Raw genomic sequence first — 24,723 nt, 5'->3', positions numbered from 1 at the left:
TTTTATGATACATCCCACTTTCAGAGATGTTAAAGTAAAAATATTTGCATCTTAGTATCAATGTAACATGACAGTAGGGTACATTTGATAGTCTACTTAATGTTTTAAAACCTGTTTAAACTATTTTGAAAAACAAGGGAAAGGATTAAGTTGTCATTAATTCGTAACATCCTTTGGTTTTTAGTTCCATTTATTTTCAGTTTGCTTTTTTTGATATTAGGAAAGTCCACAGCAATAAATGATTGTAGCTATTGAAACTGATCATCTCTGGCTTTTTATTTTTAAACCCAAATCCTGACTTCTTTCCTTACCCATTGCTTCTAATAAGATTATTCCTTATAATTTAAACTGTTCTGTTCTCAGTTTAGAATGAATAAATATCTGGTTCAAGTTCAGTTCCAAATAACACACCCTTTATGCTTAATTCCTTAAATAGCCTATGGTGCTGTGTTAAGATTATAAACTACCTTAGAAAAATGCTTTGAGTGATAGGTGCTATAAACAGATTTTCCAGGCCATTTTTTTTTTTAAGATTTATTTATTTATTTTTGGCTGCGTTGGGTCTTGATTGCTGTGCGTGGGCTTTCTCTAGTTGCGGTGAGCAGGGGCTACCCTTCGTTGCAGTGCGTGGGCTTCTTATTGCGGTGGCTTCTCTTGTTGTGGAGCACAGGCTCTAGGCACACAGGCTTCAGTAGTTGTGGCACGCAGGCTCAGTGGTTGTGGCTAGCGGGCTCTGGAGCACAGGCTCAGTAGTTGTGGCACATGGGCTTAGTTGCTCTGTGGCAAGTGGGATCTTCCAGGACCAGGGTTCGAACCCGTGTCCCCTGCATTGGCAGGCAGATTCTTAACCACTCCGCCACCAGGGAAGTCCTTCTAGGCCATGTGGAAAAACCATATACTTGAAATTTTATTTACAGGAGATTTAATTTCATGTCCCTTATACTGGGAGAAACAAAAATTTCTCATTTTTAAAATCTGCAGTAAATTTATAAAAATTATGGAGTTAAGTAAATTGATGTAATGAAGACTGTTGAGCACCAGCCTATAGACCATTATAAAACAATTATACAATAGAATGTCTCGTACAGTCTTTTGGAGTTCACATTAGGCCTGTATTTAAGGACTGCTGTTGAGGTACATGGCTGCATAATGTTGTGGAAAGAGCACTGGACCTTGGTTGAATTAGCTACTCACCTTGAACCTCAGGCCTTTATCTGTATGACTTACCCAGCCTAACTCACAAAGCCCCTACAAAAATGATATAGTACTTGCCAAGTCAGTTTGTACACAGTAAAACATACAGATATAAGGTGGGTTTTTTTTCCTCACAGCACTTTATAGGAGATGTGAAGTTCATAAAAGTTTGCTTAAGCATTTCTTTTTTCTCAAGAAGCTCATGCTATAGTTGGTAATGGAAAAGACAAAACATTTCCCAGCATAGATGATAGAGCGATGGAACTCATGCATGTATTACCTGGAATATATCGATATCATACTGTGCTACAATATAACTAGAAATAAGGGTATGTGCATCTTTGGGAGACCTGAGATACTCGGGGTTCTCTTACTCTAAAAGGTGCTTTTAAAAATTATACTGCATCTAGCACTTGGCATCCTCCTTATCATTCCTCTTAATAAAAGGAGAAAGAGTTTAGGGAAGTCATTAAATGAATGGTTATAAAGTCTTTCTAGCAGAGGAATTATTTAAACAGGAGTCAACTTTGATGGAAAACTGCTTTAAGTGCAGGTTTAAGGATAGGCCCTTCCTTGTTTGAGGGAATGTAAATTGGTGCAGTCACTATGGAAAACAGTTTGGAGGTTCCTTAAAAAAACTAAAAATAGAGTTGCCGTATGATCCTCCAATCCCACTCCTGGGCATATATCCAGAGAAAACTCTAATTTGAAAAGATACATGCACCCATATGTTCATAGCAGCACTGCTTACAGTAGCTAAGACATGGAAGCAACCTAAATGTCCATCAACAGCTGAATGGATAAAGAAGTGGTATGTGTATATGTATATGTGTACACACACACACACACACACACACACACACAGGAATAATACTCAACCATTAAAAAGAATGAAATAATGCCGTTTGCAGCAACATGGAAGGACCTAGAGATTATCATACTAAGTGAAGCAAGCCAGAAAGAAAGACAAATATATGATATCACTTATATGTGGAATCTAAAATATGATACAAATGAACTTATTTACAAAAAAGAAACAGATTCACAGACTTAGAAAACAAATTTGTGGTTACCAAAGGGGGAAGGTGGGTGGAGGAAGGATAAATTAGGAGTTTGGGATTGGCAGATATAAACTATTATATATAAAATAGATAAACAACAAAGTCCTGCTGTATAGCACAGGGAACTATATTCAGTATCCTGTAAGAAACCATAATGGAAAAGAATATGAAAAAGAATATATATATATAACAATCACTTTGCTATACACCAGAAACTTAATACAACATTGTAAATTGACTATACATCAATTAAAAAAGAAAAAAGATAGTCCCTTCCTTCTTCTTGTAGAATCATAGACTTTCAATTTAACTTTGGTATTCAGAATTGTGCCATAATTGTATATAGGGCCAGTGGTGTGGTCTGAGAGAACTTTATCCAAAAATGTCCTTGAAAATAATGACCTAAAGCAAGGGGCCACTTTCTAAAACAACCTAGTAAAGAAAACTACATCATTTGTCATCCTGTTTTTGAAGTCGTGAAAAAATGTTGATTGTATTAGTTTAGAATAGGGATATGGTTTAAACTCTGTTTAATGTTTGAAGTTTCAGAATTGCATTATTTTCACATTGAAATAGCCATTAGGTTGTTCAGTCAGTTCAGTCCACATATACCTATATAACTTCTTCTATGGCCAGGTTCATTCCTTTCATGAAACTAATTTCATAATCTAAAAATACAGTAGGAAGATTTCATTTACTTTCCCTAAAGTTAAATATTTTTAACAGTTATGGTTTCTAGCTAAATAATTATAGTTAAATATTTTTAATACCTTCTATTTTGTCATGAACATTTGATTCTTTGTAGTTACAGCATTCATTCATTCTCCAGATATTATTGAGCACCTACTTTATACCAGTGCCCTTGCTAGAGCTTGGGGGTGCAGTGGTGAGCAAAAGCAGCAGACAAAGGAAGGAGATTGCTACTAAAGAAGGGTACTTGTTATTTTATTCTCTAATACCTCTCTGGGCTACTCTGTCTCCCTCAAGTATCTTACCTAGGGCTATATATATGGTAGAGCATATGAGAAAAGCTTAAATGAAAAGATGGGGACTGAAATAGTAATTGATGTCTATAGAGTAAGTTAAGTTTTAGGTTTTAATTAAACCTGAAAAGGATGGGAATACAGAGGAGAAAAAGAGGAAGGTAGTTGTAATAATAAGAGTAACAGACGTGTACAAGATTTCTTTTTAAAGCTGCTTATATAAGTTCTAAATACCTGATATGTGAAATTCTAACAACTGATAATATTTCATAGAATCTTAGAACTGGAAGATTTAGGGAAGACATCTACTCAGAGTTTCTATCAGTGTAGGTGTCCCTCTGTTAACATGTATCTGTGCATTGTTAATCATATGCAGTGATGTGGAAATCACTTCCTCACTCTCCATTCTGTTTTGAAGACAACACATAATTTGGTTGTTTTTCGTTCTACTATTGAACTAAAAGCTACTTTGCTGTAACTTTCTCTTGATCTTAGTTCTGCGTTTTTGAGCTACACAAAGTCAATTTAATTGTTTCTCTACATCTCTGTCTTGAAGATGTACAAAATCATGCTCAGTAAGTATTTTTAGAACAAATGAATGGGTGTCCCTTCAAGATTTCTCTTCTTGGTACTGTAAAGGGGAAATTGGGTTAAGTCAGTTTTGTGAAAACAAACATAGGCAGCCAGTGTAATGGCAGGGGTCAGGGATAGATGGTTCAGAATGTGGTTTTTACACTTCTCATACAGAGCCAAACATACTGCTTTTTTATAGAAACAAATGAAACAAAGCATAATATAACCCAAATTTAGATGTAGATTGCATTTTATATTATGCTGTGTGAGGCTGTTTGAGGAAACACACCTTGGATTTCTAGGCTAACATTAATATTTTATTTAATGGGATTGGCTTCCTCATTAACCCTATGCCATTGAACCATAGACAGTCTGAAACCTGGCTAACATTAACATTGTTTTAAAAATTGGAGTTTGCATTTCCTGAACACACACAAGGTTAAGTAATTGGAGGGAGTGTATTAAGTCTCAGAAAGTTAACCCTCAAATTAAAATATGACATAAATAATCCACAATTAGGGTATGCCACAAATGGGGTAGATAATTGAGTTGGTGCTATGGTACAGATTTTGGTTCTTAATTGAGAAATTTAGAAGAGTGTTATTTGATATTCCTTTCTTGTTATACAAATATGCCCTGGTGAGAAAAACTGCAAAATTTTCCATCAAGTCCATAAGTTTTTTATAGCAGGAAACTTTTCTCTAGTTCACTATTGTATTCCCATACTTAGCAAAATGGAGAGCTCAGAAAAAACTTGGCTGACTAAATAGATGATTGTATAATAAATCTAATGTTTGACATTTTATATATTTTTTTAATGTTTTCTCTTCCTGTATTAGTGGTGAGTGAAGATCCTGTAATCAGCCTGCGTAGACCCCCTCTAAGAAGCTCAAGATTTGGTAAGAGACTGTTTTGTCTGTTGGTTCAACTTTCTTATATATATATTTTTTTTTTTTTTTTTTTTTTTTTTTTTTTTTTTGTGGTACGCGGGCCTCTCACCGTTGTGGCCTCTCCCGTTGCGGAGCACAGGCTCCGGACGCGCAGGCTCAGCAGCCATGGCTCACGGGCCCAGCCGCTCCGCGGCATATGGGATCCTCCCAGACCGGGGCACGAACCCGTATCCCCTGCATCGGCAGGCGGACTCTCAACCACTGCGCCACCAGGGAGGCCCCAACTTTCTTATATTTTTAAATAGGGTATTACATGTATTCATATGGTTCAAAATTCAAAAGTTTCTATAAATATACAATGAAAAGTCTCCCTGCCCCTTCTGACCTTTGCCCACCCAGCTTCCTCATCAGAGGCAACTAATGTTGTCAGTTTCTTAGGTATTTTTCCAGAGGTATTTTATGGAAATATAGGGAAATTCATGTATAAATGATATTTTCCTCTCTTTTTTTAACCCAAATTTTAGCCCAATAAATACTCCTTTCTGTACTCTTACTGTTTATTTATTTTTACTTGAAATATATTGAGACATCTTTCCATATAAGTGTATAAAGGACTTCCTCATTCTTTTTAAGAGGTTGTTTCTTATATGTTGCTATGATTCTTTTTGTTAGCAAAATGGTTTTAAATTAGGGTCAGGGACTTTTTATTCTTCCCAGTATAATGCTAATAAAAAATTCAAGACTGAGGCTTTGTGGCTCAGGGCTATAAACTTTCCCTGCCTTAATTACATTTCTTTTTGACTAAAACCTTAAAAGAGTATTGCCCTTAAATTGATTTCATGACTATGAAAGAAAACTAGTAATGTCATTCCAAGAGGTCTACTTCTACTTAATTTTTAGAGTTTACAGACCCATAAGGGTGCTTTATCGTGGGAACTAAAAAGGAAGCTTATTTATCTTCACATGAGGTTTCTACTCCTCAATCATTCCCTTTAAAAAAGAATTCGGTTGATTTTTTTTTTTGATAGGTGGCTGTCCTTTTAAGTGTTATAAATGATAAAAATCTGTTAAGGTTTTGATGATGAACCTGTGGTAAAGAACCATATGATGCATTTCTTTTTCAGCTCTAATCATTTTCTTGCTATCTCTCTTGCAGATTCGTCATATAAAACAAATGGAAATACTAAAATGAGTGAATTAGGTTTGTTTATCTCTAATTCTTGTAGGTTCTCTTTGAGGTCTCTGATTATCAGTAGAATACAGGAGTACATTCATTTGGTCACTGGCTTGAGAATATTACTTTGTTCATTATCTCAGCTTGAGGGGCAGTGTCCTTATGACCATAAACTTTCTTAATCACCTGGGTTTTTATTCTCTCTAAAATTATGTCTTTTGTTATATTATTGTTTAAATTCATGTAAGAAAATATAAGAACATATATTTTAGTTTTTACTAGCAGTCAAGTTCACACTATCGGGAGAAAAGGATATCAATTTACCAATTAAGGTTTTTTCTTGATTTAGAAAGTGAATTTGAGCTTTTTCAAGGTAAGTGCAGTGTTCTTTGCCATGTTTGTTGAAGTGGTTTATATTCTTTTCAGTGTTTGCCTTGGTGTAAGACATGAGCTACCAAGATCTGCAGCTTTAAGTGAATTTACATTGATTGTGGTTGGACTTAGGTTACAATTCTTTTCTAAATTTGGAGATGAGTCAAAAGGAGGGAAGCTTCATTTTTCTTTATAAATAGTTGCAACTTGTTTTAAATTTCTTTCACTTAAGCTCAGGCTAATTTTTTTTAGAGACTTCATTATTTATAGTGTCTGGGTACTGAAAATGATCCTTGTAGTATACAACTTATCATGTGTACTTTCACCCACCAGTTTCTCAAATGCTCTATTTAAAAACTTAGAAAAAAAAATTTTAAGTCACAAAATCTTAATTAGAAGAGAACTTGGAGCTAAAATAATCTAGCACTTTTATGTTCTTTGTATGCTAGATTTAGAAATCATTTCTTTTTTTTCTTTTTTTTTTTTTTTTTTGCGGTACATGGGCCTCTCACTGTTGTGGCCTCTCCCGTTGCGGAGCACAGGCTCCGGACGCGCAGGCTCAGCGGCCATGGCTCAGGGGCCCAGCCGCTCCGCGGCATGTGAGATCTTCCCAGACTGGGGCACGAACCTGTGTCCCCTGCATCGGCAGGCGGACTCTCAACCACTGCGCCACCAGGGAAGCCCAGAAATCATTTCTATAAGTACTTTATAATAAAAACTAACTTTAAAAAAGTGCTTTCCAGCTTAAAGGGAATTTCTGTGAAATCAATATAGGGAATGACACCCTCTTTTTTTTTTTTTTATAATAATGCTAGTACATCTTGGAGTATATAAAATGGCTATTCATGGAGCTTGAGCACTAGCGATACTTCCAAACTATTCTTTATTCTCTTTTTCTTGCAGCCCCACTCTGTTCTCCAAAACATGATTGGCATAGAACAGTCTTAAAAGGTACCTTTCTTGAAGGTATCTATAACAGGGGTCCACAAACTACAGCCTCTGAGTAAAATCTGACCTGCAATCTTGTTTTTGTACAGCCTGTGAGCTAAGAAAAGATTTTTACGTTTTATATTCACACACACACGTGTGTGTGTGTGTGTGTGTGTGTGTGTATGACAGAGACCATATGTGGCTAGAGAAGCCTAAAATATTCACTATTTGGCCCTTGATGGAGAAAGTTTGCCAACCCCTGATTTTATCAGTGGCAGAAATAAATACAGCATATCACCCAAATTAGCATTTGTTTGTTCTAAGTAAATTCAGAGAGTTCCATACTTGTCTGGACATAGATTTATTGCAACATTCCACACTAGGTTTTCCTGACAACACAAAAAGACAGGAGACATAGTGACTCTCCTGTATTCTATCTAGTCTTCTCTTTGAGAAAGCATGATAGTCTCACTTCTGAATCTTCATGTCTTTGTCCCCAGACACAACACAAGCGAAGTTTATATTTCCTTGAGTACCCTTCACTACTCACACGAACACATTCCATAAGTCTCTAGGAATAGGAGAGTCTATAGTAGAAATATATCTGGGACTTTGTGTTTTTCTTAAAAACGATGACCAGGAAAAAGAAAGTGAACAGAAAGTGATATAGTTAGTGGATGGTCTCCACCCACCAGAGGAAGTGGTTGTAAGTGGTCTACGTTTACAGCAGACATAAAGACCTAGGACTTCTGAAAGTACCTTTTCCTAATTGGTTGAAGTTGTTAGAAAAGTGACACCTCCTTAATAGCACATTTAATTATTGCCATTTGTCTAAAAGCCACAGATTTTATAATTTAATAACTTTTTTTGATTAAGGGTATTATTGCTCCAAATGGGATTTTAATTTCTTAAAGTTTCTGCATGAGTGTAGGGAAGAGTAATACCTTTTTATTTTTATTTTTATTTTTTTTGCGGTACGCGGGCTTCTCACTGTTGTGGCCTCTCCCGTTGTGGAGCACAGGCTCCAGATGTGCAGGCTCAGCAGCCATGGCTCATGGGCCCAGCCGCTCCGCGGCATGTGGGATCTTCCCGGACTGGGGCACGAACTCGTGTCCCCTGCATCGGCAGGCAGACTCTCAACCACTGCGCCACCAGGGAAGCCCCAAGAGTAAACCTTTTTTAAAAAAAATTTTTTTAAATGCTCTAACCTTCCACATGTAGCAGCCAAGAAGTTTAAAATAAAGGAAGCTGAATGACAAAAGAGGGAAATGAAATTAAAAGCTATGTAGTCATAGATACTGCTGATTCACCATGAGATTGTATTTGAGATTGTATTTGAATATTTATCTGTACATTCTCTGCAGCTTGGGTTAAAAAAATGAAAATTGTTTTAAGTATTAAAATAGTGGTATATATATATACGGTAGCCTAGAGAAGTTCCCTACTCTGGAAGAGGTCAGGAAGGTTTTATGGAGCTGGCATTTGAATTGAATTTTGAAGGATGAATAGCAGGCAAAAGGGGGAAGGAGAATTACAAATATCGCCAATACTAGTAATTATTTTGTAATAGAATGTCACTCTTTTACCTTTAGAGTTCAGGCAATATGAGAAACTCCTTTACATTAGAGGCAACACTCACAGTAACTGTGGCTCTTTGAGATATTTTATGTTAAATAATTTTCAGAATGACATTCTAAATCGGTAGACTTGGGTTTCTAGAGTTTCATTTTCTAGAGTGAGAAACATGTTTAAAAATATATATAAAGTCAAGACAAAAGCCTATTACAATGATGATTACTTGTCAAATGTACAAGATTTATTATTATTTAAGCTGTCTAATTCATAAAATATTACTGGATTGTAAGGCACAAAATAATACCATTTTTTGTTCTTAGTGATGTTATCAAGATAGCCTAGCTTGACAAGTTATTGTTTATGTCTTGTATAGTGCTGATAAATATTTACTGTTAGGAACATGGAATTCTAAGGAAAGGATTTTTTTTTTTTTGCGGTGTGTGGGCCTCTCACCGTTGTGGCCTCTCCCGTTGCGGAGCACAGGCTCCGGACGCGCAGGCCCAATGGCCACGGCTCACGGGCCCAAGCCGCTCCACGGCATGTGGGATCTTCCCAGACCGGGGCACGAACCTGTGTCCCCTGCATCGGCAGGCGGACTCTCAACCGCTGCGCCACCAGGGAAGCCCTAAGGAAAGGATTTTTAGACACAGATTAAAAGTCTTTAAAGTGTTCAAAAATAAATTAAATACTTCAAATATGATAATAACATATTAGAAGTATTAAAAGTAAATGGGGAACTCCGTTACATAAGCTGGTTAAAAAATAATTCTTAAATCCTCCCCCATGCTAATTAGAACACTAACATAAACAGAAAAAAAAGGAGATTGAATTTTAGGCAACCTGGTATATGAAGGACTGATTATTAGTTAATTGGCTCTAGACAAATTGACCTGGAACTTCAAAACTATTACGGGAATAAATTGTATCAGGATGAAAAAGGGAAGGATTACTGTATAATTTATTTTTTCTGATAGTTGGGTGAATGAATATAAATCTTCAACATACTTATCTTTCCATTAACGCAGATTCAAAAATCAGTTCAGCCTTAAACATAGTTTGCTACACCAAATAATTTTTAAGCTATATAAAACATAATGCCCTAATATAAATGTAACTTTAGCCAAGCTGCTGTATTACATGACTTACACTTAGGTGTTGTTGGAACCTCTCATTTTAGCAGGAATTCACATCTCAGCCTTTTCCCATCATTCATTCATTTATTCAAAAAATTATTGAGGAAGGGACTTCCCTGGTGGTGGTGCAGTTGTTAAGACTCTGCTTGCCAGTGCAGGGGACGTGGGTTCAAGCCCTGGTCCAGGAAGATCCCACATGCTGCAGAGCAACTAAGCCCATGTGCCGCAACTACTGAGCCCATTTGCTACAACTACTGAAGCCCGCGCGCCTACAGCCCATGCTTCGCAAGAGAAGCCACCACAATGAGAAGTCTGCGTGCCGCAATGAAGAGTAGCCCCCACTCACTGCAACTAGAGAAAGCCTGCACGCAGCAACGAAGACCCCATGCAGCCATAAATAAATAAATAAATAAAATTATTGAGGAAGACTTTTTGGTTCCACATGTAAGGAGCTTGGAAGTCACCACTTCAGCCTAATAACAAGTCAAAAACTGACAACTGAAAAATCAACAACTCTTAGATCCATGAGAGGAGATGACGCAGGTAAAACCACTGACCCCAAGATTGGAGAAACAGACAAACATAGGAAGTCGTGGCTTACTGGAGCCAAGATTCACAAGCAGAAGCCTCTGCAGGAGGTAGTAGCTGGGTAGGTAGCTGGGTAGGAAAATCTGAGCTGCAGTTGGTGAATTGTTGGAGGCTCAGCGTGGACAAGTCTGAAGAGTTAAAAATTCCAGGAGGACCCAGTCAAAGGTGGGCCCCTACTGTATTGTGAAATTTACCTCCAGAAGCTCAGCCAGGCTCCTATAATGAATATCAGCAAAAAATCCCCTCGTACTTATGCAAGGTAGAGGGAGAAGGGAAACATTTTGAAATATGCCAGGGCATTCTGTTCTTCTTAACAAGGAAAGCCTTCAGGGAAATCTAGTTAACTGGACCCTAACCTACTCTATTATTATCAAAGCCCGACTGACCTGAAGCAAGGGAAATACCCAACACCAGACCACTCTGAACATCCTGTCACACCTAAAGGGGAAGGGAAAAAAAGTGAGGAACTGTTTTGAAGTTCACAGTCCAGAGGCATAAGCTTAACTAAAAACAGAGACCTAGAGCTATAGAATACTTCCCCTTCCCCAACACCTGACCACCACCTTACTAAAGATCTATTTACAGCAGTTCTTTTCACCCGGTACAGCATGTCCAGCTATCAAGAAAAAAATTACAAAACATGCCAAAATGCAAAAAACACAATTTGAAAAGATACAACAACATCAACCAGACGTGGCAGGGATGTTAGAATTATCAGACCAGGAATTTAAAACAACTATGACTAATATGCTAAGGGCTCTAATGGATAAAGTAGACAGCATGCAAGAACAGAAAAACGATGTCAGCCAAGAGATAGAAATCCTAAGAAAGAATCAAAAAGAAATGCTACAGATAAAAAAAGCACTGTAACAGAAATGAAGAATGCTTTTGGTGGGCTTGTTGGACTGGACACGGCTAAGGAAAGAATCTCTACAGGATATATCAACAGAATCCTCAAAGAAATTATAATTATGTGACATGATGTGTTAGTAAGTGCTATGATGATAATCATATTGCAATATATAAATGTATCAAATCAACACATTGTACACCTTACCCATAACACAATGTTAAGTATCAGTTATATCTCAATTAAAAAAAATAGAATCCTTGAAACCAAAAATCAAAGAGAACAATGACTGAATAATACAGAATATCCTAGACTGTGTGACAGCTACAGAAGGTGTAATAATGCATGCATAATGTAAATAATAGAGAAGAAAGGAACAAAGAAATGTTTGAAATAATAATGACTGAGAATTTCCCAAATTAATGTCAAACACTAAATTCAGATCCAGGAAGCTCACAAGCACCAAGCGGGATTAATGCCAAAAAATAAAAATACACTTAGGCATATCCTTTTTAAACCACAGAATGTCAAAAATAAAGAAAAAAATCCCAAAAGAAGTCAGAGGGAGACAACACATGACCTGTAAAGGAATAAAGGTCAGAATTATGTCTAACATCTCCTCAGAAACCATGCAAGCAAGAGATTGGAGTGAAAGATTTAAAGTGTTCAAAGAAAAAAACCCCACCAACCTGGAATACTGTACCTTGCAAAACTATCCTTCAAAGGTGAAGCCTCTACCCAAGCTAACTAAGAAAAAAAGAAAAGGAAAGAAGAAAAAAAAAAAAGGAAAAAAAGTGGGACACAAATTACTGATGTCAGGAATAAAAGAGGGGACACTATAGATCCCATGGAAATTAAAAGGATAACACAGGAATATTATGAACAACTCTATGCCACAGATTTGATAACCTAGATGAAATGAACTGATTCCTCGAAAGACATAATCTGCTAAAACTCACTCAAGAAGAAATAGGTAATCCAAATAGATCTATATCTCTTAAGTTAATTGAATCAATAATTAATAACCTTCCAAAACAGAAAGCACCAGGCCCACATGAGTTTCCTAGTGAATTCTATCAAACATTTAAGGAAGAAATTTTACCAATTCTCTACAATCTCTTGGAGTATAGAAGCAGAGGAATTACTTCCTAACTCATTCTGGCCGTGAGGCCAGCATTACGCTAATACCAAAACCAGACGAAAACATCCTGAGAAAAAACTATAGACCAATGTCAGAAACACAGCAGAGTGAAGCACCTACCTTTGTCTCTCCCCTTCACTCTACAACCAGTGAAACATCCACAACTTAACGAAGGTGCCTCTGCCCAAAACAACAGGATGCTGGAGAATTCCACACAGCTGTACATCTAAAGCTGGGTGAATTTTAACACTTAGTGGAAGTGGAACTGAGGGAACAGTGGAGATGGGGCCTGCAATTTGAGTCCCTTGATGGGACAGCAGAGCCCACAGCTTCAGAGAACCCAGTAACTGCAAGAAAGGCTACATGCATGACTCGAGCCAACTGACTGCACCAGCACCCATGGCCACAAGTAACTGGTGGGTAGCAGCAGTGGGGCCTAGGACCCCATCACAACAGCTGCTGAGGTGCGCACATCCACAGCCCCCTCCACCTCCTATTCACAGTGGCAGAGCCTGCAAACCTTACAACAGACAAGGTAGAGTTGCCTGCATGACTCCAGCTCGCTCTGCCCCCTCCGTCCTCTCCCCTTCCCCCGATGGTGGGAAGTGGCCTCTAAATAGAAATCTAGAAATGATACAAGTAGAAGAGGAAAGAGAAATAAGATGTTTTAAAAACGAGGAAATCCTATGAGAGAAGTCCAACTCTTTTAGGAAGGGCAACATTAGGATAATGGGTATCCCAGAAGAAGAAGGGAGCAGAGAGGTTATTTAAAGAAATAATAGCTGAGAATTTCCCAAACCTAGGGAAGGAGCTGCATATACAAGCTCATGAGGCTAAGAGAACACCTAATTACCTCTATGCAAAAAGACCTCCTCTATGCAAAAAGACCTCCTCCAAGACATAATATTAAGATTGTCAAAATTCAATAACAGTATTCTAAAGGCAGCCAGGGAAAAAATAATGGTGACCTACATACAAAGGAACCCCCCATTAGGCTATCAGTGGATTTCTCAGCAGAAACCCTACAGGCCAGGAGTAGAATGACATTCTCAAAATACTGAAAGATAAGAACTGTCACACAAGAATACTCTATCCAGCAAAGTTAACATTCACATATAAAGGAGAAAAAGACTTTTCCAGACAAAAGCTGAAGGAGTTCATCAGCATTAAACCTGCCTTGCAAGCTCTATTGAAAGGAGCTCTTCAGCCAGAAACAAAGTGGCCAAAATATACAAAACTTTGAGCAAGGTGATAAATAAAACTAGAAAATTGCAACGGTCTATCAAATTTTTTAAACCCTCTATCATCACATAAAGGTTAAAGGGAGAAAAAAAGCAGAACAATATAACTATCTCACTTTGATAACAAACTCACAACATAAAAAGGAATAACTTAAGACAACAAAAACATAAAAGGGGAAAAGGACAGAACTTGTATAGGTAAATGAAGATATCAGTAGAAAAAGGACTATTTTAACTAAGATGTTTTATACAAACCTCAGGGTAAACACAGAACATTAACGTGGAGCAGAGACACACAACATAACGAGAGGAAACTGGGAAAAATATCTTAGAAAACCACCAAACCAAAATGGCAGACAGGGGACTTCCCTGGTGGTCCAGTGGTTAAGACTTCACCTTCCAATGCAGGGGGTGTGGGTCCAATCCCTGATTGGGGAGCTAAGATCCACGTGCCTCATGGCCAAAAAACCAAAACATGAAACAGAAGCAATATTGTAACAAATTCAGTAAAGACTTGAAAAAAATGGTCCACATCAAAAAAGAAAAAAAAAAATTGCCAGACAGAAGCACTAGGAGAAACAAGGTATAGATCAACCAGAAAAAAAACAAAAAAAGATATGATGGCAGTACTATGTCCTTATCTATCAATAATCACCCTAAATATAAATGGATTGCACTCACCAATCAAAAGACACAGAGTAGCTGGATGGATTGAAAAACAACTATATGTTTCCTCTAGAAGACATAGCTCTAAAGACAAACATAGGCTAAAAGTAAAGGGATGGAAGATGTTACATCAAGCAAATAGCAGCCAAAAGAAAGCTGGTATAGCCATACTCATATCAGAAAAAGTAGACTTCAAGCCAAAAAAGGTAACAAGAGACAAAAATGAACAGTATGTAATAATAAAGGAGGCAATTTATCAAGAAGACATAACAGCGACAATTTATCAAGAAGACGTAACAGTGATAACAGATCATTCAGACAGAAAGTCAACAAGGAAACACTGGCCTTAAATGAAACATTAGACCAGATGGAGTTGATAGATTTTTAAACAACGTTCCATCCAAACACAGCAGAATATACATTCTTCTCAAGTGAACGTGGAACTTTCTCAAGGATAGACGATATGTTGGGACACAAAACAAGTTTCCATAAATTTAAGAAGATTGAAGTCATATGCCATCTTCTATTAGCACAATGGAATGAAACTAGAAATCAGCTACAAGAAGAAAACTAGAAAAATTACAAATATATGGAAACTGAACAACTATTGGATCAATGAAGAAATTGGAGGAGAAATAAAAAATTACTTGAAAACAAATGTAAATGAAAATACAGTATACCAAAATCTATGGGATGGAGTAAAAGAGGGAAGGTTTTTTTTTAATTTTTATTTTTAATTATTTTTATTGGAATATAGTTGATTTACAATGTTGTGTTAGATTCAGGTTTACAGCAAAGTGAATCTGTTATACACATATCCACTTTTTTAAGATTCTTTTCCCATATTGATCATTACAGAGTACATCCATGTCTTTTTTTTAAATTAATTTTTATTGGAGTATGGTTGCTTTACAAGGAGGGAAGTTTATATCAATAAGGTCTACCTCAAGAAACAGGAAAAATCTTTAACAATCTTACCTTACACCTAAAAAAACTAGAAAAAGAAGAACAAATGAACCCCCAAATTAGTATAATTAAGGAGAAAGTAAAGATAAGAGCAGAAATAAATAAGAAACTAAAAAGACAGTAGAAAAGATCAATGAAACTAAGAGCTGGTTCTTTGGAAAGATAAACAAAATTGACAAACTGTTAGCTAGACTCACTAAGGAAGAAAGCAACAAGGCTCTGATAAATAAAATTAGAAACAAAAGAGGAAAAAAAACAGGTACCACAGAAATACAAAGGATTATAAGAGAGTATTATTAACAGCTATACACCAACAAATTGCACAGCCTAGAAGAAACGGACAATATCTTAGAATCATACAACCTTCCAAGACTGAATCAGGAAGAAATAGAAAATCTGAATAGACTGATCACTTGTACAGAGATTGAAACAGTAATCAAACAACTCCCAAAAAACAAAAGTCCAGGACCACATGGCTTCACAGGCGAATTCTGCCAAACATTTGATGAAGATTTAATACCTATCCTTCTCAAACTGTTCCATAAAACTGAAAAAAGGGAATACTTCCTAACTCACTTTAACACATTATTGACCAGAGATGCCACAGGCGTTAGTTTCTGCAGAAATCCCCTGGTCAATAATGTGTTAAGAGGCCAATGTCACCGTGATACCAAAACCAGAGGATGATAACAACAACAAAAAATCACAGTCCAGTATCTCTGGTGAACATAGATGCAAAAATCCTGAACAAAATATTAGCAAACTGAATTCAACAATATATTGAAAAGATCTACACCATGATCAAGTGGGATTTATTCCATTCAAGGATGGTTCAACATTATTAAATCAATCATCGTGATACACCACCTTAATAAAATGAAGGATAAAAGCCATAAGATCATCTCAGTAGATGCAGAAAAAGCATTTAACAAGATTCAATACTGATTATGATAAAAATTCTAAAGTTGGTATAGTAGGGGCATACCTCAACATAATAAAAGCCGTATATGATAAACCCACAACTAACATGATACTCCATGGTGAAAAATTGAAAGATATCCCTCTAAGATCAGGAATAAAACAAGGATGTGCACTCTTACCACTCCTATTCAACATAGTATTGGAAGTCCTAGCCAGACCAATTAGCTAAGAAAAAAGAAATAAAAGGTGTCCAAATTGGGAAGGAAGAAGTAGAAATAATAAATGAATACAATAAAGTTGCAGGATATAAAATCAATATATAAAAATCTGGGCATTTCCCTGGTGATGCAGCGGTTAAGAATCTACCTGCCAATGCAGGGGACACAGGTTTGAGCCCTGGTCCAAGAGCATCCCACATGCTGCAGAGCGACTAAGAAAACAATGTGCATAGCACGGGGAGATCAGCTCGGTGCTTTGTGACTACCTAGGTGGGTGGGATAGGGAGGGTGGGAGGGAGACACAAGAGGGAGTAGATATGGAGATATATGTATATGTATAGCTGATTCATTTTGTTATAAAGCAGAAACTAACACACCATTGTAAAGCAATTATACTCCAATAAGAATGTTAAAGAAAGAAAGCAATGTCATTTACAGTTACAACAAAAATAATAAAATACCTGGAAGTAAATTTAATCATGGAGGTAAATGTACTTATTACCTAAAGCAAACTACTGATTCAGTGCAATCCCTATCAAAATCCCAAAAACATTTTTCACAGAAAAGAACAAAAAGTTTTAAAACTTATGTAGAACCACAAAAGTCCCCAAGTAGACAAAGCAGTCCTGAGAAAAAAGAACAAAGCTGGAGGTATCACACTCCCTGATTCCAAACTATACCACAAAGACATAGAAGCAGCATGGTTGCTATGGCAGGAAAACATACATAGATCAATGGAACACAATTGAGAACCCAGAAATAAGCCCACACACATATGGATAATTTATGACAAAGGAGCAGTGAACATACAATGGAAAAAGGATAGTCTCTTCAATTAATGGCATTGGGAAAACTAGACACCCAAATGCAGAAAAATGAAACTAGACCAAACCATACACAAAAACTAACTCAAAATGGACTAAATATTTGAATATAAGATGAAACCGTACACTTCTAGAAGAAGCAGAGACAATATGCTCTGTGACATCAGTCTTTGCAGTGTCTTCCTAGATACGTCTCCTCATGCAGGGGAAACACAAGCAAAATTTAACAAGTGAGATTACATCAAGCTAAAAAGCTTCTGCAGCAAAGGAAACCATCAATAGAATGAAAAGACAACCTACTGAATGGGAAAAAGTATTTGCAAATGACATATCAAATATGGGGTTAATATCCAAAATATATGAAGAACTCATACAACTCAAAAACAAAAAACCCCAAACAACCTGATTAAAAATTGGGCATAGGGGCTTCCCCGGTGGTGCAGTGGTTGAGGGTCCGCCTGCCAATGCAGGGGACATGGGTTCGTGCCCCGGTCCGGGAAGATCCCACATGCCACGGAGCGGCTGGGCCTGTGAGCCATGGCCGCTGAGCCTGCGCGTCCGGAGCCTATCCTCCTCAATGGGAGAGGCCACAACAGTGAGAGGCCCGTGTACCGCAAAAAAAAAAAAAAACATTGGGCATAGGAGCTGAATAGACATTTTTCCTAAGAAGACATACAGATGGCTAACTGGCACATGAAAAAATGTTCAACATCACTGATTATTAGGGAAATGCAAATCAAAATCACAGTGAGATATCACCTCACACCTGTTAGAATTCTCAAAAAGGCAAGAATTAACAAGTGTTGGCAAGGATATGGAGAAAAGGGACCCCCTCATACATTGTTGGTAGGAATGTAAGTTGGTACAGTCACTATGGAAGACTATTTAGAGATTCCTCAAAAAATTAAGAATAGAACTACCATATGATCCAGCTATCCTACTTCTGGGCATTTATCCAAAGAATATGAAGATACTAATCTGAAGAGATATCTGCACCACCACCCACCCCCATAATCATCACAGCATTATTTACAATAGCCAAGGTACAGAAACAACCCAAGTGCTCATCAACAGATGAATGGATAAAGAAGATGTGGTATATGTATAAAATGGAATACTACCCAGCCATAAAAAAGGTGAAATTTTGCTATTTGTGACAGTGTGGATGGACCTTGAGGGCATTATGCTAAGTGAGCTAAGTCAGACAGAGGAAGACATACATATGATTTCATTCATTTGGGGAATGTAAAAAAATGAATAAACATTTAAAAATAAATGAACATACCAAACAAAAACAAACATGTAGATAGAACAAAGTAGTGGTTATCTGAGGGGAAGGGGCAGTGGGGAAGGGGAAGTGGGTAGAGAGGATCAACTGTATGGTGGTAGATGGAAAATAAGGTTTTTTTAAAATAAATGTTTATTATCTATGTTTGGCTGCATTGGGTCTTCATTGCCGCACACGAGCTTTCTCTAGTTGCAGCAAGTGGGGGCTACTCTTCGTTATGGTGCATGGGCTTCAGTAGTTGTGGCACACAGGCTCAGTAGTTGTGGCTCCGCGGGCTCTAGAGCACAGGCTCAGTAGTTGTGGCACATGGGCTTAGTTGCTCTGCTGCATGTGGGATCTTCCCGGAGCAGGGATCGAACCCGTGTCCCCTGCATTGGCAGGCGGGTTCTTAACCACTGCGCCACCAGGGAAGTCCCAGAAAATAAGTCTGTGGTTGTGAGCACATTGTAGGGTATATAGAAGTAGAAATAAAATGCTGTACACATGAAACTTACAGATCAATGTTACTTAAATTTTTTTAAAGATGTTTAAAAAATATTTCTCACGAACACAGATGCAAAAACCTTCAACAAAATGTTAGTAAATCAAATTTTTAAAACTATGAAAAGAATTAATACACTACAACCAAATGGGATTTATCTCAGGTATGCAAGGCTGGTTTGACATTTGAAAATCAAATCATATAATCCAGCACATGAACAGACTAAGGAAAAATCATATGATCATATCAATAGATGCAGAAAACAACATTTGATAAGAGTCCAACACCCATTCATGATAAAAATCCTCAGTTAGGAATAGAGATAAACTTTGTCAACTTGATAAAAACTATCTACAGAAACTACAGCTAACATGTAATAATGGTAAGAAACTGGAAGCTTTTGTACTAACATCAGGTACAAGGCAAGGATGTCCTTGCTCACCAGTTTTTAATATTGTGCTGGAAGTTCTAGCTAATGCAATAAGACAAAGGAAATAAAAGGTATACAGATTGGGAAGGAGGAAATAAAACTGTCTTTATTCACAGATGACATGATTGTCTATGTAGAAAATCCAAGAGAATGGACAAAAAACCTTCTGGAACTTATGCAGTTATGCAAAGTTGTAGGATACAAGGTTAATATACAAAAGTCAAGCACTGTCTTATATACCAGTAGTGAACAAGAGATACTTGAAAATGAAACACAATATAATTACCATTAGCATACCCCAACATGTAATACTTAGATATAAATCTAACAAAATATGTACAAGATCTATATGAAAAAAACTACAAAACTTTGATGAATGAAATCAAAGAACTGCTAAATAAATGGGGAGATATTCCATGTTTATGGATAGGAGGACTCAATATTGTCAAGGTGTCATTTCTTCCCAACTTAATCTGTAGATTCAGTACAACACCAATCAAAATCCCAGCAAGTTAATTCATGGATATCAACAAATTAGTCCTAAAGTTTGTATGGAGAAACAAAAGACCCAGAATAGCTAACACAATATCGGAAGAATAAAGTAGGACAGTACTCAGCCTCAAGCTAAACTAAACCTAAAGCTACAGTAATTGAGACAATGTGGTATTGTCAAAAGAATAGACAAGTAGATCCTTGGAACAGAATAAAGAGCCTGTAAGTAGACCCACGTATAGTCAACTGATCTTTGACAAAGGAGCAAAGGCAGTACAATGGAACAGAGAGTCTTTTCAACAAATGGTACTGGGACAACTGGACATCCACATGCAAAAAAAAAAAAAAAAAAAAAAAAAAATCTGAGCACAGACCTTAACACCTTTCACAAAAATTAACTCAAAATAGATCATAGACCTAAATGTAAGCACAAAACCATAAAACTCCTAGAAGATTACATAGGAGAAAAATCTAGATGACCTTGGGTATGGTGATGCCTTTTTAGGTATAAACCAAAGGCATTATCCATGAAAGAAATAACTGATAAGCCGAACTTTGTTAGAATTATAACTTCTGCTCAGCAAAAGACAATATCAAGGGAATGAGAAGGCAGGCCACAGCTTGCGAGCAAATATTTGCAAATGACATATTTGAGAAAGGGCTATTATCCAAAATATACAAAGAACTCTTAAAACTCAACAATAAGAAAACAACTTGATTTAAAAATGGGTTGAAGTCCGTAACAGACACCTCACCAAAGAAGATATACAGGTGGCAAATAAACGTTTGAAAAGTTGCTCTACATTGTATGTCATCAGGGAAATGAAATTGAAAATGAGATACCACTACATACCTTCACTAACAACACCAAATGCTTATGTGGATATGAAGCAACAGGAAATCCTATTCATTGCTGTTGGGAATGTAAGATGGTCCAACCACTTTGAAGTTAGTTTTACAGTTTCTTACAAAACTAAACATACTCTTACCATACAATCCAGCAATCACATTCCTTGATATTTACCCAAAAGGGTTGAAAACTTATGTCCACACACAAACCTGCACACACATATGGCAGCTTTATTCGTAATTGCCAAAACTTGGAAACAACCAAGATGTCCTTCCATGGGTGAGTGGATAAATAAACATCCAGACAATGGGATATTATGGTGTTAAGAGCTATCAAGCCATGAAGAGACATGGAGGAAACTTAAGTGAAAGAAGCCAATCTGAAGAGGCTACATACTGTATGATTCCAACTATATGATATCCTGGAAAAGGCAAAACTCTTGAGACAATAAAAAGATCAGTGATTGCCAAGGGTTTGGGGTGGGGGTGGGAGATGGGGGAGCAATGAATATAGGTAGAGCACAGAAGATTTCTAGGACAGTAAAAATACTCTACGATATCATAATAGTGGATACATGTCATTATACATTTGTCTAAACCCACAGAAGGTACAACATCAAGATTGAGCTGTTATGTAAATTATGGTCTTTGGGTGATTACGATGTGTCTGTATAGGTTCATCAGTTGTGACAAATGTACCACTCTGATAGGAATGTTGGTAATGGGGAAGACTATGCATGTCTGGGCACAGGGAGCATATGGGAAATCTCTCTCCCCCTCAATTTCATGAATCTTAAACTGCTTTTAAAAATGAATTTTAAAAATAAATTTAAAAATAAATTTAAACAAATTACTGAGTGCTTACTATGTGCCATTATGAACAAAACTGATGCAGTGGTAGAAGGGTGGTAGACTAGGAATCAGAAGGGCCTGTATTCAAGTCCTTTTTTGTCCCTTGTTATTCCTGACACCCTTAGACAAGTCACTTAGTATCTTTGAGCCTTACCTATGATAGTATTCCCTCGTGACATTATGGGAATCAGATAACAGACATGAAGTTTTTTAAAAACTAACTAGCAACATGAAAATATTAAGGACTTACTATTATTAAAATAATAACTAAGACATGACCATTGACTCTTAAGAAAATATTTTTTGTTTGCATGCTATGTGGATAGTTGTATAAATGAATAAAGCAAAACAGCTGTCCAAAAAAGAAATACTGTAATAGTTATGCACTTAGAAAACAAAACTTCAAAAAGGGAACAATACCTTTTTATGTGAATGGAAATATTAACATTTTAAGGGAATAGCACTAAGACAAGTTTGACTTTCCATTTTTCTGCTTGGAGAAAAAAGATAAAACGAAAAGACAGTCTTTCTAAGGAAAGAGTAGCATAGTATTACTAACAATTTTCTCAGGGTTAATTTTTTTTACAGCAAAAATGTTGGCAAATACTGATTTGCACTTGCCACTATTAAGAGTAGTTTGACTAGTATTATACCAATCTAATTAAACTGATTTTTAAAAAGTATTTCCAGGGCTTCCCTGGTGACGCAGTGGTTGAGAGTCCGCCTGCCGATGCAGGGGACACGGGTTCGTGCCCCGGTCCGGGAAGGTCCCACATGCCGCGGAGCAGCTGGGCCCGTGAGCCATGGCCGCTGAGCCTGCGCGTCCGGAGCCTGTGCTCCGCAACGGGAGAGGCCACAACAGTGAGAGGCCCGCGTACCGCAAAAAAAAAAAAAAAAAGTATTTCCAAATTCACCATATAATGTTTTAGTAGTTGCCTTCTACAGTACAGTTTTTTTTCTTTTGTAAAGCAAATAGGGGTTAAAATCAATAGAAGAAAATCTGAAAGCAAACACAAATTTTCAGCTTTGTGGAGCATACTACTTCTCACATGATCATTCAGCAGTATTTTAGCCCAATTGTGCAATGCTTGCATTTGGGTATATCTTCCTTTATTAAAAAAAAAAAATCACAGAATTCCCTGGCGGTCCAGTGGTTAGGACTCTGCGCTTCCACTGCCGAGGGTCTGGGTTCAATCCGTGGTCGGGGAACTAAGATACCATAAGCTGCGGGGCACAGCCAAAAATATAAAAATAAAAGAATAGCCGCTGTAAAAATACTGCATTTGTTTGACACATTTTGCTCGTTTATCTTTGTCCAGATTCCCTAGCTCTTAGAAATAGTGGTGTATGTGGACCTGCTGGAACTAGGAGAGTTTCTTTACCTTTCTTAAATCCTCTTTGGATGCACTGATTCATTAAAGAACTGGTTTTTCAACTCTACTGCTGTGGTTGGCTTTTCAAAAGAGTATAGGGAATCTAGCAGATATGAGAATAAGAATACAGTAAACCTAAAGGGACTGTATTTATCAACATAGAGTTTCATGTTTTCTGCAAACACAGGTTACATTTTATAATACAAACAGACCTCAGGGTGAAGGAACAGTAAACTCTTTCTGACACTAGTTTGTAGCAGACTTATTCCTGAAATAAGGTAAAGGGAATTAATTGATTCTTTTTTTATAATTTAACAAAAAAAAGTATAATTGGTGTGATGTAATGTTCACTTCCCTAAATTAAATGCTCTTATTTATTCCTGAGCTTTGGCTTATGATGTTACATACAGCATGTGTGCTTCTCTCTTCTAGAAGCCACCAGTGTCCAACAGAAGGTCAATTTCTCAGAAGAAGGTATTTTCTCTTAAAATATCATGCAATATATTCTAAATCTTTTTGTTGTTAAGATTAGAAGCAATTTTGCTAAGTACTTAAGAGAGAGAGCAGAAAATCGTGTCTTTTTGGGAAAAAAAATTCATGCTTATCTGAACTGTTAAATGGACAGGTAAAATAGGGTAGAATGATAGCCTTTCTGTGCATTTTAAGCATCTTTTGTTTGTTTGAGTTAATTTAAGCAAAGCTAATATTTTCTGTTCTGGCACGTGCTGGCCTTTGATTATGGTATTCAAATAATCAGTTTTCAAATTCTCATAACCAGTCTATGTTTGAATAGTATGGTAAAATTTAGTCCATTTTTAAGTTCACCGTAATCTGAGATTAATCACCTGCATACTGAAATGTTTGTGTATGGGTGTATGTATCCACACACCCTGTTTGTAAACACACACACATATATGCAAACACATATACATGCATATACTAATCTTGTCTGAATTTATACACTAACTATATGTACTTTTCCTCCCCATAAGGTAAAACTTTTCTTCTATTTAATGTTCATTTGTTTACTTTTCAACTCTACATTAAAGCCTCAGAATATAATCTTATTGAATATTCGTTTCGGATATAATTATTTACCTCAGAGAAAATAAAATAAATGAGCTCAATTTTAGCTTATTTAGAACTTTGTGACTCAGGATAGTAAGCATAATAAATAGCAATTCTATATCTGATTATTTAAAAGGCTTCATTTTAATGTTGAATTACTTGTTTTTATTTTTTAATCCAGATCTTCAGAGCCTTAGAATAAAGACTATACTAGTATATTTTTATTTCTTTTTAGGGGAAACGGAGGAAGATGATCAAGACAGCTCTGACAGTGATGTTACAGTTGTTAAGTTCAGATCCGTGTCCGGGGATTCTGTTGAGTCTGGAGGTAACATTGCTTTATGTACATATGACTCTTATCTTAGGAGCTGTATTTTTAGTTAAAGTATACAGGTATTCTGTGAATTTGCTTTTTTAAAAAGTATTTTAAAGTATTTATTAAAACTACTTTTTAAAAAGTTTTGTGCTTTTAAACATTTTTTTAAATTACTGATTCCATGTATACATCTGATTAGTAATGTAATATCTAAACAAACAAATCACTTTTTTTTTTTTTTTTTTTTTTTTTTTTTTTTTTTTTTGTGGTACGC

At 36.6% G+C, this 24,723-nt stretch overlaps 1 protein-coding gene across 2 annotated transcripts in view; it reads left to right on the top strand.

Moving 5' to 3' along the window:
• TOR1AIP1 (torsin 1A interacting protein 1) overlaps positions 1 to 24,723 on the top strand; it is a gene marked incomplete at both ends in the record, with an annotated part of 44,722 nt that overhangs the window by 3,165 nt on the left and 16,834 nt on the right. For both annotated transcript variants that reach the window (XM_079698568.1, XM_079698567.1), the window contains 3 exons: positions 4,651 to 4,710; positions 23,498 to 23,539; positions 24,369 to 24,461. In XM_079698568.1, coding sequence (XP_079554694.1) covers positions 4,651 to 4,710; positions 23,498 to 23,539; positions 24,369 to 24,461 — 195 coding nt within the window. The remainder of the gene's footprint in view (positions 1 to 4,650; positions 4,711 to 23,497; positions 23,540 to 24,368; positions 24,462 to 24,723) is intronic.

This window comes from Hyperoodon ampullatus (assembly GCF_949752795.1).
Source record: "Hyperoodon ampullatus genome assembly, chromosome: 2".
Taxonomy (NCBI): Eukaryota; Metazoa; Chordata; class Mammalia; order Artiodactyla; family Ziphiidae; genus Hyperoodon; species Hyperoodon ampullatus.
Note: the sequence above shows the minus strand (reverse complement) of the source record. Positions and strands in the feature narration are given on the sequence as shown.